The sequence below is a fragment of the Vipera ursinii genome (assembly GCF_947247035.1).
Source record: "Vipera ursinii genome assembly, chromosome: 12".
Classification (NCBI taxonomy): Eukaryota; Metazoa; Chordata; class Lepidosauria; order Squamata; family Viperidae; genus Vipera; species Vipera ursinii.
Window position 1 is genome coordinate 7245804 of NC_139525.1, and position 17440 is coordinate 7263243.

The following is a 17440-nucleotide window of genomic DNA, read 5'->3' on the forward strand; positions in this document are numbered from 1 at the left end:
TATTTTATGTAATGCATAAAATGGATAGAAACTTGTCTTCAGATTAAGAGTTCTGGATAAAAACCATACTTTTCACTATAAAGTGTACAAGGCACTCATTTAATGTCCTCTCTCAAATTATGATGGTGTGTCATTTCAGCTATTTTCCTGGGATCTTTCCGCATGCCTTACGAAGAAATAAAACACATCATATTAGAAGTAGATGAAGCAAAACTAAGTGAAGCATTAATTCAGGTAAGTTACTATGCCATTTTCTTTGAACCAAATTTAACTCTTTTATGAAGCTCTGTGGGCATCTCAAGCTGGATGTGGAACATGTTAAAAGTTTGCTTCAAATGTCAAAATTATATGTCCTGAAAGGGGGTCTGTGTTTAAAATTCTGATTTATGAGAAAAGTAATATGCTGAAAACTTTCAGTGCAGATAATCCTTAAAATAAAGATAAAGGTAAAGGTTCCCTCGCACATGCGTGCTAGTCGTTTCCAACTATAGGGGCCGGTGCTCATCTCCGTTTCAAAGCCGAAGAGCCAGCGCTTGTCCGAGGACGTCTCCGTGGTCATGTGGCTGGCATGACTAGACGCCAAAGGTGCACGGAACGCTGTTACCTTCCCACCGTAGCGGTCCCCATTTTTCTACTTGCATTTTTACGTGCTTTCGAACTGCTAGGTTGGCAGAAGCTGGGACGAGTAACAGGCGCTCAACTCTGCTACGCGGCACTCGGGATTCGACCCGCCAAACTGCCGATCTTCTGATCGACAAGCTCAGCGTCCTAACCCACTGAGCCACCGCGTCCCAATCCTTAAAATAGGGAGGGACAAATCCAGTTCATCCAGATGGAAGGATGGACCAGCAGGGAACAGTAGGATCACATTCACAAATATGCATGTTGATTCACAATAATTTAAAAATTCTGTTTAACATACTGTAACAATCTAATTATTTGTGTCATCATCTCAATATTTTAGTTAGGGTGAATTTTGCTTCAGCCTATCTAGAAAACCTGGGATGACAAATAACAAGAATGGGGAACAGACAACAGTGGAATAGTTTGATCTTTTATGAAGTATTCATATTCTTCCTATAATATATATATATATATATATATATATATATATATATATATATATATATATATATATATATATATATATATATTTATAAATCTAGCAGGGACTGAGGCAATTGCCAGCGACAACACTAAAGGCGGCCGCTTGTTTAAGGAAGCTTGGTTTTCAAACCACTCCTCCATCAACCGGCATATAGACCTCCTCCCTGCATACCAGGCACTAAGAAATTGGGAAGAGGAACGACGTGCGTGACATGAAGACAAACAGCGCAAGCATTCACAAATTACCTCATTGCATCAAATCCAAGATTGCACCAGCACACAACCACTCTGCAATGTCGAACACAAGGAAGAAGAGCAACAACCATTTAAGATCCCTGGCATGAGAACATGGACAATGACCAGAGTTATGGCCACAACACATGGAGCTATAAACAATTCACTTTTAACAACAGATACCCAGAGACAAATACATCCCAAAAACGGATGCGTGACAACTCAAAGAAATATGGGAGACCTCAACAAACAGATCTGAGCGCGCTCCATGAGCAGAGTGCAGACACCAACAGTATAAACGGAATCTCCCCACCCCAGCACCTCCATCCTGACGACGTTGGCAGTTGGCCAACGAAAGCTTGATTTTTTTAGCAATAAAAACTGTTTTAGTTTTTAATTCTATCCCAGTGTTCGTTTGTTTGTTAATTTTAGCATGCCTGGGATTCGTATTTTTAATCTTATCAAGGAATATATTAGGCAGTCATATTGAACAATTGTTCAATATAACAATCCAGAGTCTGTTAGAAAGTACTTTGAATTGGAAACAAAGCTTTCATTTGAATTGGTGTAAGAGCTCATCTCTATATATGTTATGATAGGTTTAATAATGAAAATCCACAAGAACATCCAAGTATGGTCTCACTTAATGAGTTGTTTTGAGACAGGAAGGAAAGGTGATGTTTTTGAATGCAAGAAAGGGCACCTGTTTCAATATTTTCACTTAACTAACCTTTAAGTGTGCAATTCACATTTTCAGAAAAATAAGCTTCTGTTAAAATGGCAGAAACGGGAAAAGCACTTAAGTGACGTCTCGGTTCTGTTCAATGGGCAGTTTTTAACATCGCTGTGCTGACGGGGCTGCAAAATGAGAGATATGAAGCAGGCGGGATTGAATACATTGTTTTTCGATACTGTCACAAATACCTTCTTTTCACTTCCTCTAGTTGGATGTGTGGATTCTACTCGGGATTTTTTGGTTGTAAAATGTTTTAACTGTAATGGAGCTATGAATGTGTTGCAATATATTGGGCTCACGTGTGGAGCAAGACTGCTGCCGGGAATGACTTCCCATCGCCCAGTGCGCTCACACAGGGAGGGCCTCCTCAGGGTGCCGTTGGCTAGACAATGTCGGCTGGCAACCCCCAGGGGGAGGGCCTTTTCTGTGGGAGCGCCAGCCCTGTGGAACCAACTCCCCCTTGAGCTCCGGATGGCCCCGGATCTCCGGTCCTTTCGCCGCGGCCTTAAAACTTTCCTTTTTCATCAGGCTGACCTGGACTGACGATAGGGATTTTAAAATGTTTTTTAATTTATAGGACCCAGATTGTTGGGGGCAATTAAGCTGACTTTGTAATAATGCCGCTTGGGGTGTGTGTGAAAGCCCTAACAAGCAGGCATATACATAGAATGAAGGCTACTGCTAAGCTTGTAAGCCGCCCTGAGTCTTCGGAGAAGGGCGGGATATAAATGGAATTAAAATTAAATTAAATTAAAAATTAATGAAAATTAATTAAAAAAAATAATTTATTAATTTTAATCTTTTGGGGCTGTTAATTTAATTCTTTTTAACTTTTGTATCATTGTATTTTATTGTTGTTAGCCGCCCTGAGTCCTTCGGGAGATAGGGCGGCATACAAGTCCCAAAAATAAATAAATAAATAAAAAAACTCCGCAAAGCCACCTTGCAAGGCAGATTTCATAGTTTGAAAGTTCCACGTTCTTAGCTTTTCTAATCACATTTTAATCCATTTTTTTCTGAATGGAAGCAGTAACTAGCTCTGGAAGATAATGACTGAACTCAAGCACTCTTTATTCCATCTGAGGTCGATTACAGATAGTCCTTGACTTTACGAGCACAGTTGAGTGCCAGATTTTTGTTGCTAAGCGAGACAATTGTTAAGTGAGCTTTGACCACCTTTCTTGCCCATAGCTGTTAAGTGAATCACTGCCACCCTTAAGCTAGTCACATGACTGTAAAGGGAAATCTGGCTTCCCCATGGAGCTTGGTTGTCAAAAGGTGGCAAATGGGGATCACAGCAACGTTGATCAATATGAGCCCGTTGCCAAGCATCTGAATTTTGATCTCCTGACCCTGGAGTTGCTGCAACGGTCATAAATGTAAAAAAAATATGGTCATAAGTCACTTTTTACAGTGTTGTTGTTAACATCAAACAGTCACTAAATGAATGGTTGCGAATCAGGGACTATCCACAATTATTGAAATCAAGCACTCTTCATTGCATCCGAGGTTGATTATTTCTTAAGCCCGTTTCATCTTTGGGTATCATGGATCCCACGACTGTCTTCACAGCAGAAACAGGGATAAGGGATTTGAAAGTTGCTGACAATTGGTGAAATGTTTGCTAACGATAGTCGGTTGTCATATAAATTGTTATTTTTTTTCCTTTCAGTTTAGTGAGAGTGAAAGAACTCGCAGTATCCTGATGTAGCAGGTGTTGATAAATTGCATTCACACCGTGCTCCAGTGTATTTATAAAATTATTTCATTCTGCCTGATGTGTAGGAAACAGAAAAGCCAGTCAGTGATACATTAAAAGCGACCTCAGATCTAGTTTCCAAGCTATTCGATGTGGCATGTATTTTATTTTAAGTTTGTCCTTATACTCTCACAGCTTATCCACCCCACAAAAGTGCTGTGAGCATATATACTGTATAATGTTCTAAGCAATACACTGTTTCATGGAAACAACAGACAGAATTGCAGCACACCCTTCTTCCTGGATCAGTCAGTGGGTGCTGATGAATGTTTTCCATTTTTGAATCTTTGCAGTTGACCATAGAGTGTAAGGTCAGCATACATTTTCCTTCCAAACTACAAGGAGCATTTTAGCTTTAGCGCTGTTAGGGAAAATGGCATTATATTCACAATAGGTTCCATGTAATTGTTATGCTTCCCTCCTGTTAAGAGGTAAGGGAGAGAACATTCTGGCCAGAGAACTAAGAATTATTGAGCAGTTGACATCCTCTAAATCAAGAAACTTTTAAAAGTTTGTAATAATCCCAACTGGGATGTTGAATGTTGATCCTCCTCTATTTCTTTATTTATTGGACCTTCTCTCTTTATCTTCTTGCAATCTCTAAGCTCAAGCTTTCTCTCATTTTCATTTTATACCTAGTCCTTGCCATCCAAGGTACATACAGTACTGCCCAGTACTGCTACGCCCCCTCCTCCCCTAAATAATAAATAAAATAAATCAAGGTTGATGAAAGAAAATGCTTTTAATAAATGTGCAATGATCATGGTGTGTTTTTAATAGCAATAAGCACTTAGACTTATATACTGCTTTGTTGTGCTTTACAGCCCTCTCTAAGCAGTTTACAATGTTAACAAATTGTCCTCAACTATCTGGGGACTTGTTTTGCCGACCTCGGAAAGATGGAAGGCTGAGTCAGCCTTGAGCCAGTGAGAATCGAACTCCTGGAGCAAGCAATGAGTTAGCCTGGAGTATACTGCATTCTAACACCTGCCCCACCACAGCTCTGATTACAGGTAGCTCCCAACTTAACAACCATTTGTTTAGTTTATGACAGCAGTGAAAAAAGTGACGTATGCCAGTTTTTCATACTTTCTACCGTTGCAGCATCCTCACGGTCACAAGGATAAAAATTTGGATGCTTGGCAATTTGGCCTGCATTTATGATGGTTGCAGTATCCCGGGTTCATGGTGACCACCTTTTGCGACTTCCTAACAAGCAAAGTCAATGGGGAAGCCAAATTCACTTAACTGTGCTACTCACTTCAAACCGCCACAGTGATTCACGTAACAGTGTGGTGCGAAAATTGCCACAAAACAGGGCAGAACTCACCGAACAACTCTCCTGGTTAGCAAGATAAATTTTTTGGGTTTGATTGTGGCCGTAAATCAAGGATTACATGAAGTTAGCAAGAGCAAGAGCACTTAGACTTATATACCGCTTCAGGTGCTTTACAGTTCTCTCTAAGCGGTTTACAGAGTCAGCACATTTGCCCCAACAACCTGTGTCCTCATTTTACTGACCTCAGAAAGATGGAAGGCTCAGTCGATGTTTCTGGATCAAACTCCAGACTGAGGAGTACAATACTGCATTCTAACCACAGTGGTACTAGAGCTTTTAGGATAAGTTAGGGTTTTCCCTTGCAGAATCTTTCTGAAGCCGCCATTTTTATTTTTATTTTTTTATCACCCAAGTCTTCCAAATTATATTCCAGCTGAACCCCACCCCCTACCCCTTAGTTAACATATTCTGGCATAATAATCACAATAGCAACAATGGCTGCCTGGAAAAGAATTTGATCAGTGATGGCTCCAGAATCTGGAAGAGGATGTAAAATTTGTAATTGTTTCGATATCAGGCTTTATTGAACCATCCTTCAGAAGGGGATGAGTAGGAAATCTAATTTTATGATTCACACCGAAGCTCCCTATTTGGAATGGACGCTGTCATGAAATATACGGAAAGAAAACACTGGCATGTTTCTGGTGTAGAGTCTCATATTTCAAGGTTATAGTATCACCTCATTATATTTGGAGCCAGGATTTACACAACCCTTTGCTAAAAAAAAAAGTGGCCAGAAATGTTTTCAGTATATTGAATGGGTAGTGAATGAAATAACTCCCAAACAATGACTATCTGGGGATTGCCTGCCTGTGAATTAAGAAAAAAAATGTTTTTCATGAAAAAAAATAATAATTGCTCAATGGATATCAAAGTAATCCTTTGAAGTCATAATGCATTTTGCAAGTTTAGGACATTATAGAGAGACAGTCTTTTAACTACCTCAAATCACATTTTCATACTATTGGACACCATTGTATGCTTGGAGAAAGATATGTAGGACAGTGTGAAGACCTCTAATTGTTGTCTTCCCTTCCCAGAGAGAGAAGAGCAGTAATCCTAATTTCTGTTTCTCACATTAGAACTTGGTTAAGAATCTCCCTGAACAGAAAGAACTTAATGCCTTAGCTGAACTGAAGAATGAATATGACGATCTCTGTGAGTCAGAGCAGTTTGGAGTTGTGGTAAGTTGAATTGTGTTTCCTCTCTTCTCCTCTCCTCTTCTCCCTTCTCCCTTCTCCCTTCTCTCTTCTCTCTTCTCACCTCTCCCCTCCCCTCTCCCCTCTTCGCTGTCCTCTCTGATCTCCTTCTTCAAGACAGAATTTTTTTTAAAGTTGTGTCCCAGAAGATAATTGTTCCTTCAAGTGTAACTCAACTTCTGGGGATTTTTGGACACATCCATAAAGTCTTTTTTTTTGCAACAATACTGCAGTCTTCATCACTTTCTTTTTGAGATATTTGTTTTCTTCTGTAAACTCTAGCTAAAAATCTTAATCCTGCCTGGCTTTATTTATCATGATGATCCTAGGTTTGCTAGATGTTACTACCTGGCTGGATCCCTAATCGCTGGTCAGATCGTGTAATTAATTGTGGAATGAAAGATATTTGGAATGCCTTTTCCCGCTTTGCTGCCGAATGGCCGGCAAGCATAAAAAGATTGTAATCCATTAATACTTCTTTAGGTTCTTGGGGAGGGGAAGAAAAAAAAGGGTCAGAGCAATGTTACAAAATACAAAGTTACTTGGGTAGTTTCATCGAGTACGTTCCTCTAAGCTGGATATTACAGTTTTCATCAAAGCTAAAATATTGCTTCAAGGAACGCTACGAGGTACAGTCTAGGACAGGGGTGTCAAACTCAATTTCATTGAGGGCCGCATCAGCATTGCGGTTGCCCTCAGGGGGCCGGGTGGGTGTGGCCTGGGTGGGTGTGGCCTACTGGGAGGGCGTGGCTAGAGTGCGTATGGCCTACTGGGTGGGCGTGGCCAGCTCTACATCGTTGGCATCAAGGGTGCCTATGGGGGCCTGGGCAGGAGTGGGACAGATCTGACGGTCTCTGGCAGAAGGAGGGTCTCTGGGCCAGGGCCAAGGCAGAGGAGGCCGTTCCCTCACTGTTTCCAGGATGGCTTCGCGGGCCGCATGAAACCACTTTGCGGGCCAGATCTGGCCCCCGGGCCTTGTGTTTGACATGTCTGGTCTAGGAAAAGAAAATTTTGTGGCAAGAAAAAAAAAGATATCACTCAATTTGAACTGCATTTCTGTATTAACAGTTTTATAGGTGTTGATTGCAGCTACTCTAGTTTTTTTTTCTGTTACGCTGTCAGAAGTCTTTCTTTCTTTTGTACATTTGTCTTCCCTGAGGGCCCCATCAGGACCTTTGGACGCCTTTTGCTTTAGAACAGAATTGCCATATTTTCTCGCACTTGTCATCTTTTTGGTCTCTTTGGATTCCAAGATGTTCTAGGCTGAGTAAATTTTTCAGAGGCTGTACGCTTCATTCCATGTAGTGTAAAAGAAAAGAAAAAATTGGATAAGGTTAGAGCCAAACAACATCTTACGTGATGAACTCCTGTGTAATTATCCAAATAACAGTCCGCTTAACAACCATCCCATTTACGGGAAAATTTTGCCGTGTTAAAACTTGCAGGGAATTCTAAATGTATTCAAACAGCCCTATTTTTGGGATGGAGTGTTAATCTCTGACAGCTGTTCTACTTATCTGCAAATCCGCAGCTTACACACAAATGCATTTTTATTATTGGTTTATGTATGGCAAAAAATTCTGCTGGAGCTGGGAAAGATTCTCCTGTTTATGGATCACAGGGCACGTATATCAGTGGAAAGTGATTAAGAGCTAAAGAATGCTATTCCACCTTCACTGCCTTTTTGTTACCATATAACCTCTTGGGTGTGAAACTTAATTCCAATGCATTTTTTTCAAGGTAGTCTTAAGCCTCAAACAATGTTTTCAACCTTTGTCTCTGCTATCAAGGTTTGCTCATATGGGCCCAAATACATTCGTGATAGCTAAATTTTCCAGAATAATTTCTAATCTTATTTTGCCTCATACTGTATTCTTTGAAGAATATATATATATGAATATATATATATATATATATATATATATATATATATATATATATATATATATATATATATATATATATATATATATATATATATATATAAATTTATGCTTTGGTGAGAGAGATTGCCTAAAGAGGGGGGAAAGGGGCGGGGGCAAATAAGAGACAACCCAACCCAGAGCTGGATAAGAGACAGAGAAAGAGAGCAAGAGTGTAAGGATAGCCACTTCCCCTAGAGCCTCCCAGCCATATCCATTTGGGTGAAACTAGCAAGAGTTCAGTCTAGCAAGATTCTGTATATTGTATGTAAGCAAATAAAGAACTGAACATTGGCTAGATGGTTCTACATTGTTCTTGAGCTTAGTCAAGTGTTACCCAGATGTATTGATACCAGACATCTAAGTCCATATTTTAACTGAAAAACAACTTCAAAGGAGATAACAAAGTGAAGGTTTGAATGAGAAACTGTCTATTGCTTTCCCTGCTGTTGCCACTATAAGGTGAAAATACAGTGATAACGACAAAGCTATCAATGTTTTGGATCAAAAATAGTACACAAATTACTATGAGAACAACTGTTAGGAGTAGGTATGTTGTAAGAGTATTGCCAGTGTTGTTTCCTGAAGCTTGCGTGTCATTTTTTTTGTTAAAGATTATTGTGATTCAGTGTCAGCCTGTGCTCCCAGCAGCTGAGTCCGATGAATCTGAGGAGGAGGAGGAGGGGTTTGGAGAGCCTTTGGTGTCAGAGGGAGGCTCTGATGCACTGCAGGACTCTCAGCCTGGCCCCTCCAGTCATGTTCCTCATGAGGCTCAGCTGTGTGAGGAGGAGGTGTTGGACTCAGAGGAGTCACAGCTGAATCCGTTCAGAGACGCTAGAAGCAGAAGGCAATCCAGCAGAGCAGAGAAAATCAATGAGGCAACTCAGTGAGAGGAGGAGAAGGCAGTGAGAAGCCACGCCTTGGGACTGATAATAAAAGGGGAAAGTGTGGGTGGGGCTGGTTGCTGAAGGCAACCGTTTGGAGACATTCTAAGGGAATCCTGGTCTGTTCTTGATACTTCTGTTTAACTCTTGTTTGTTGACTCTTGTCTGATATTTTGATTCATTTATTGAAGGAAATATTCTGCTGCTTTTTTGTTTGAACTGTAAATAAATTTGGGTTGGGTTTTTCCAGCCTATTGACTGTAAAAAGGAAAAAGGAGTTGTCCCTGACACACAACCAGGGCTGGTTGTAGGCTGGAACAGAACAAAGAGTATAAGTTCATAGTATATACTTTCCCATACATATGCATGTATAAAATGTGTTGTTTGTTACAGCCTTGTTAAATGATGGAATTAGAGGATCACATCGTTTGTATAAAAACACACGGAACCTTTCAAAGGTCCTATGCTGCTTATAAAATCTGATCAATTATATAGATTCCTCTTATTCAGCCTGCAGTTAAGAATTACTTCATTGCTAAAAGGACTCCTGCTTATAATAATCTGAGCCCTGGTGTTTAAAAGTTATAGATTGGTTGCAATTTGTATCTGAAGGTGCGAGATTGTTTTCTTTCTTCAGAATGCACACACCTATTTGCATATACAAATTAGGTAAGTTAATGATTAATATAAGGCTTTAATTGGATAATCAATATACCCATCAAATCTAATAAAGGTCAAAATTAGATGTTTAAAATCCATTTAGAAAAGTCACACTTTCTAATTAGGTGACTTATTATAATAGCCTAATTAGCTTAATATTCTTATTTGTGCATGAAAATTGGAGCATCACATTTTCATTTAGATGAAACATTAAGATGAATTATATCTTCAGATTAGGTAACAGCATTTGGAACTGTATCCTAATATATATATAAAAAAAGAATTTGCAGAGAATTTGAAGAAGATGAAGCTGAATGAGGGAAAACAAAGGAAAGTTGCTCTAGCGATATCTTAAGCTTCAGATATGAAAACTGACGTATTCAAAACTGTTTATAGTTTGGATGTTGTTTTAATGTTTGTTGTTTTGAGATTTTTCTGATCCAAAGAAATAATCTAGTGTTTAATAAGCGCTTCCTGACATGTTTTATGAATTTCACCATGGTAATCTCAAGAAAATATTAACAACAAATATACAATTTAATTGTCACATATTTCAAGCACAATAATGTTGATTGCATTTATTCTTTCTCCGTTCTCGGCGCACTTTTCTAATTCATTCTCCTTTTCCTTCCTTGCTCTTGCTTAGTCCTTAATCTTTATTGGAAGATGAGAAAATATATATATATATTAAGCAATATTTAGTTCTGAAATATTACAAACCAGCTTCCCAAGCACAGAGATGCATGATTGGATTGGAACACAATTTAGAGGAATTAACTTTTCTCAGACTGACATGAATTTTAGCTCCTTTCAAGAACATCATTTGACCTTCGGGATGACAGAAAAATAACCCTCTTGAAGGAAGTCCACCAGGGTGAAAGAGTCTTGATTATTTTAGGTGCTCAAAAGAAGGAAAAATAAGCCATTTGGAAGTGCTTTAAGTAGCAAAAGTATAAATCTGTCAGATGCTCTGTTGGGAAATAAAGTAGTTGTAGCAGCTTTTCAAAGCTATTGGTACTGCTTCCTCTTTTTAATATCGTGAAGGATCAGGTTGAAAAATGAAATTCCCCTGTTGCTATTTTGATGGACAGTGACTTCTTAATATAACTAAAGCCTTGTATATTATGCAATTGCATTCAGCATCCCTGGGCGCTTCGCGTAGTAAATCATCAAACCAGTCTTATGAAATGCAACATAGGATCATATCTGACAACTGTCATAATTTTCAGTCAGATTGTTTTCCGGGCTTACAAGGCTTAGTGAGCTATAATTCTGCGGCAACACACTAAAAAAAAAAACATGTAGTAATTGTATCTGTTCACATCAGCATTATTTGCACAGTGATTATGCTGTTACCAGCCATAATAGAAGCTCTCTGGTGGAGATCCAACTTCTTTCTTAATGGAGATTGAATAGAGTTCTATAAATCTTCTTCAGCAATGCATATATCACAAGGGCTTGGATTAAGCTAATAGTAAACTCAATACCCAGGTTTTGCTTCTGATGGTTATACTTCTTTAAAATGTATATAGAAATCTCTAAAATAACATCACCTTGGAAAATATCATCAAGAAAAGAAAAAAATACCATATTTTTTTACTATCTCAAATGGGCATTGATAAAACTATTTGGAGGAATAAAGGATATGACAAGATAAGGAGGCATTAGCCCACTGCTCCACCAAGGCTCTTCCCAAGATATGGGAAGAGCCTTGGTGGAGCAGTGGGCTAATGCCTCCTTAAGTAACACCAGCTGCCTGCAATTAGTGCAGGTTCGCATCCCACCAGGCTCAAGGTTGACTCAGCCTTCCATCCTTCCGAGGTAGGTAAAATGAGGACCCAGATTGTTGGGGGCAATTAAGCTGACTTTGTAATAATGCCGCTTGGGGGTGTGTGTGAAAGCCCTAATAAGCAGGCATATACATAGAATGAAGGCTACTGCTAAGCTTGTAAGCCGCCCTGAGTCTTCGGAGAAGGGCGGGATATAAATGGAATTAAAATAAAAAAATAAATAAATAGTGTGGGGGGGAGGAAATCACCAGCTAGCGTTCATTGTAATGTTTATTCAATATTCCAGGTTCACCCTTGTTTAATGGGCACTGTAAAGCTATTCTGTAATTGTATGTCAGTAATTACAAACATTTGCGATCGTCCCTGGCAATGCAAAGTTGAGCAAAAATGCAAAGGCCAGATTTAAATTAAATGACGATATACATCAGTCACTGGTTTCATCGGTCAGGTTTTGTTTCCTGGTTACTTTAGTTAACTATGTTGTTGATAAGATGACTTCTTTGCAAATTAAAAAAAATAAGAAAGGAAGTCATTTAATGTTAAAGGACTTTTAAGCTTGATATGGAATGAATGAAGAAAAAATGTATGGTGAAGTGATTGGCGGAGGAGACCACTTGTGAAAATGCTACCTTGCTGGCTAGAAAGCTTCAGGTGTTTGCTCATTTAAGTTGCCAGAATTCAAAATTTCCATCTCCCCCCCTCCCTGTCTCTCTTTCCATCTCTCTCTCTCTCTGTCCCCCTCCCTCTCTCTTTTCTCTTTCCATCTCCCTTTTCCCTCTCTCTCCCTCTCCCTCTTCTCTCTCTCTCTCCCCCTCTCTCTTCTCTCTCTCTCTCTTCTCTCTTTCCATCTCCCTCTCCCTCTCTCTCTCCTCTCTTTCCATCTCTCTCTCCCTCTCTCTCTCTTCTCTCTTTCCATCTCCCTCCCTCTCTCTCTCCCTCCCTCTTTCTCCTCTCTTTCCATCTATCTCCCTCCCTCTCCTCTTTCCCTCTCTTCTTTCCGTCTCTCTCTCTCCTATCTATCTATCTATCTATCTATCTATCTATCTATCTATCTATCTATCTATCTATCTATCTATCTATCCATCCATCCATCCATCCATCCATCCATGAAATTAATTAAGCCTAGGGGCAATTTTTATTTTCCTTAGGTTGAAAAACCAACCAACCAGCCAGCCAGTCAACCAACAACTACCTAATATAAATAAGTTGTACATCCCTTTACCCATGGAAAAATCCCCTAGAAATGTTGCCGTTCATTTCTGTTCTGTTTTATTGTCTGAAGTACCTTTTTCCCCCCCATACGTTCCTCCTCTTCCTTTCCAGATGAGCTCGGTGAAACTGCTGCAGCCTCGTCTCAACGGGATCCTTTTCAAGCTCACGTTTGAAGAGCACATCAACAACATCAAGCCCGGCATCATGGCTGTCACCATCGCGTGTGAGGAGCTGAAGAAGAGTGAAAGCTTCACTAAGCTTTTAGAACTTATGCTAATGATTGGGAACTACATGAATTCCGGCTCAAGAAATGCCCAATCGCTGGGTTTTAATATTAGTTTCCTTTGCAAGGTGAGTGTGAACAGTAAAAAAAATAATATATTTTTCAAGTGCCAGTACATTTTTTCTGCACCCATTTCCAAACCTATCTATCTATCTATCTATCTATCTATCTATCTATCTATCTATCATCTATCTATCTATCTATCTATCTATCTATCTATCTATCTATCATCTATCTATCTATCTATCTATCTATCATCTATCTATCTGTCTGTCTATCTATCTATCATCTATCTATCTATCTATCTATCTATCTATCTATCATCTATCTATCTGTCTGTCTATCTATCTATCTATCTATCTATCTATCTATCTATCTATCATCTATCTATCTATCTATCTATCTATCATCTATCTATCTATCTATCATCTATCTATCTGTCTATCTATCTATCTATCTATCTATCATCTATCTATCTATCTATCTATCTATCTATCTATCTATCTATCATCTATCTATCTGTCTGTCTATCTATCTATCATCTATCTATCTATCTATCTATCTATCATCTATCTATCTGTCTGTCTATCTATCTATCTATCTATCTATCATCTATCTATCTATCTATCTATCTATCTATCTATCATCTATCTATCTATCTATCATCTATCTATCTGTCTATCTATCTATCTATCTATCTATCATCTATCTATCTATCTATCATCTATCTATCTGTCTATCTATCTATCTATCTATCTATCTATCTATCTATCTATCTATCTATCTATCTGTCTATCTATCTATCTTTATGTAAATCCCAGCCATGTTTGCATGAGCGTGTGAAGAAAGGGGGCAAAAGAGAGAGCAGTGATAAGTCCTTTGAACTCAATCTGGGGAAATGAAAATGTAAGGTTTAATCCAAAGGACAGCTTAATTTCACTGAGCATTATCCAGTTGAATTGGGAAGGCAATAACATCTTCCTTAGTGGCTGCAACACAATAAATAATAGCTTTAATACAAACTGAAAATGTATAGCAACAGTGGCAGACCTGCTTGGGGGAGACGGTTGGGAAGCAGCAGATTGTAGCATCATTTGAAAGAGCATGTTATGAAAAAGTTACTATTTAAATCTTTTTTACACTCGGACACGGAGATGATTCAAGCATGGATTAACCTGATTTATGGGACCTCCTGTCCATAATTAATACTGTGTGAATTACTGGGTGCATTTCTCTAAATTTAGTGTGCCGGACTTCCAAGAAGATAACTATCACAATGTCAATAGACTATCTTAAATGTATTTGCTGTGGTGTTGCCATCAGTAATCTCAATTACAACTAAGTCTTTAGAAAATGTACAATATGCATTTGTGTGGATTTGAATGAGACCGTCAAGCTAATGGGTTTGGCCCAAGGATCAAGTTCCAGCTTTTGTAGTTTGTCTCTCTGTTCTTCAATCACTAAGTATTAAAGAGAAACTAAATTTGTGTCAACGTTAATCCATAACGAGCATCACTTTAATCAAGAAATAAATTTATAACGTGGATGTACCCTCAACATCAGACGCTTGTTTCTTATTAACAAATTAGGAAGTTTGTCTTTAATTTTGCCTTTTTTTATTATATTGATAAGTGCCTCCCTTCCTGGATATGAAATCTTTAAAGACTAATTTCTGTAAGATTTCAGATGTATGAAGTAGCTAAATAGATGCATCCTTTTTTTATAGGTCCAACTATACATTCTGCTGGATAATTAGTCCTTTAATAGTTTTGTTAAACTGAGAGGGAATAAGAAATAATATCCTTGTCTCAGAATAACCTTGAAAATTGAGGATATTTAAGACAACCTGTTTACATATTTCACCATTTGATTAAAAAATAATTTACTGAAATACAGCATGTATGTTCTTGCAGGTTTTTTTTAAAAAAATATTGTCCTCATAAAGTTAAAAATTGATAATTCAATGAGAACATCATTAATAAATAACAGCTAAAATATATCTGTATCTGAGTGTGTGGTTAAGCTTCTACTTTTATCCACTGCTACTCTAGATGTGTTAATGAGGGCAGCCAAGATCACAGTTGTCGGGGAAAAATGTGATGAGAAAACATCTTCTTTTTGGAAAGATAGCTATATTATTTTAAGGCTAATCTGTTCTTGTATTGTATATTCACATCGGTTTATTTATCAAATATAACTTGTAATAAGGGCAATTAAAAAGTCACAGTTCATAATCACTATGATAAAAAAAGATGTGCAGCTGAATCTAAATGTCAACTAAAAAAACATTATGCTACTAATATACGGTTGGAAATCTTCTGTGGGTTGTAAATCATAAATACAGGTTGTAGTTATGACTGGCAAGGAGAAGTGAAAACATAAAATCCTGAAATAAAGATCTTTCTGGTAGAGTAGATTTTACTGTGTCATGAAGAGGCTTGCTTTTTGTGTTATTGCCTTATTTTTTACAAAGGGGGGGCGCGCGTTGGCTCAACCGTCAAAGACAATGAGATTGTCAGCTGAAAAGCCGACAGCCCGGGTTCGAGATCTGAGTATCGCGTGACACTCCTACTCACCTAGCAGTTCGAAAATATGCAAATGTGAGTAGATAAATAGGTACCACTACTGTGGGAAGGAAACAGCGTCCTGTGTGCCTCGGCATATAGTCATGTTGGCACATGTCCACAGAAATGTCTTTGGAAATGCTGGCTCTCTTGGCTATCCAAAGAGCATCAACCCCTAGAGTCAAACATGACTGGACAGGGTGATCTGTAACATTAAGTAAAAGCCCATTTCCAATGCTGGCTTTGCAATCCATGACTGGTCTGTTGCTGAATTACTGTAATTAGAGTTTCAACTCAGGTTGCTGGTTTTGAAGAAGCATTTGAGCCCACCTGGAAGTGAGGTTATGCCTTGAATGGGAGGGACATAATAGCTATCTATGTACACATGTAAGTTTGAAAGAAAAAAAAAGTTAAGAGATTAGTTTTGTTCACGAAGAGTTTAATCTCACCATTCCTCATTGGAAGCTGTCTCTTAGAAGCAACAGATGGTATTCTTACCCTTTTTAATTGAGAGGACTGCGGCAAAAGCTCCCCAATCACCTGTCACAAGGGCCGTCTTGAAATAATCAATCAGGGTGCTGTTGATTTGTGCATATCTAGCCCTGGGCAGTTTTGGTCCTGAATCACCGGGAAAGAGCATTTTTCGGCGGCGGATGTAGAAAGAAAGACATTTTGGAAGCTATGCATTAAATGTGTCTTGAGTCCTATCTGCAAAACTAATATCTTTATGTTGATTGCAAATCCTTAAAAATGCATTATCTCTCTGGATGTTATATTGCAGCTGGTGGAATTATTGAAGAATCCAGCAATTTGTAAACAACCCTTGGCAGAGAATTGCAGGACTTAATTTTGCTTAAATATAAAAAAAGACTTCCATTAGAATTCATGGACTGCATCAAGGCTGGCAGACAGTAGTTTTGATATATGCACTGAAGCATTCATGATTGTTGATTCATTGAACTGTTAATATTTATACAACTATGGTTCAGGAAAAAAAAGGATTTGAATAAACCCACAGCCTCATTAGTAGTCAGGAGAGTACCACATCGTTGTGGTAGCTTTCAAAGTTTTTGCATCTATAAATTGACTGGAGGTTGTTTAGCATTTTCACAATTGTTGCCATTCGAACAATGAGAAATGTGGCAGACATTCTGATTAGTAAGTTAAATTTGGGTTGGTTGTTGTGTCTATTAAGTGGATTCACATCTCATTTAAAACAAAAGTCATATAATATTTATAGCAAATTCTCATCAACCTGAAATGAAGTGTTGAATAGAGTGAATAGGTTCAGCCCTAGGACTAGTACTCTTCAGCTTTTTTATTAATGGTTTGAAGAGGTATGGGGAGTGCTTAAATGCTTATTTAACAATGCACACAGAGTTGGGAAAAGAAAAAAGATGACCTTGGTAGATTACATAGAATAGAATAGAATAGAATAGAATAGAATAGAATAGAATAGAATAGAATAGAATAGAATAGAATAGAATAGAACAAGGTAGGGTAGGGTAGGTAAAATAAGAAAAAGCAGGCAGAGATGACAGGTGGAGCTAAGTGTGTTATCATCTTAGAATCATTATGTTCTCACAAACACTCCAAGTCCTCCCTTCCTGAATTCTACAAACCCTTAAAAGGTAAAGGTAAAGGTTCCCCCTCACATGCGTGCTAGTCGTTTCCAACTCTAGGGGCCGGTGCTCATCTCCGTTTCAAAGCCGAAGAGCCAGCGCTTGTCCGAGGATGTCTCCGTGGTCATG

The 17440-nt window shown here is 38.5% G+C and overlaps 1 protein-coding gene across 6 annotated transcripts in view; it reads left to right on the plus strand.

Moving 5' to 3' along the window:
* The window catches only part of DIAPH2 (diaphanous related formin 2), a 240609-nt gene that overhangs the window by 94837 nt on the left and 128332 nt on the right, over positions 1-17440 (plus strand). For all 6 annotated transcript variants that reach the window (XM_083371796.1, XM_083371801.1, XM_083371797.1 and 3 more), the window contains 3 exons: positions 140-234; positions 6258-6359; positions 12954-13193. In XM_083371796.1, the coding sequence (XP_083227922.1) occupies positions 140-234; positions 6258-6359; positions 12954-13193 (437 nt within the window). The remainder of the gene's footprint in view (positions 1-139; positions 235-6257; positions 6360-12953; positions 13194-17440) is intronic.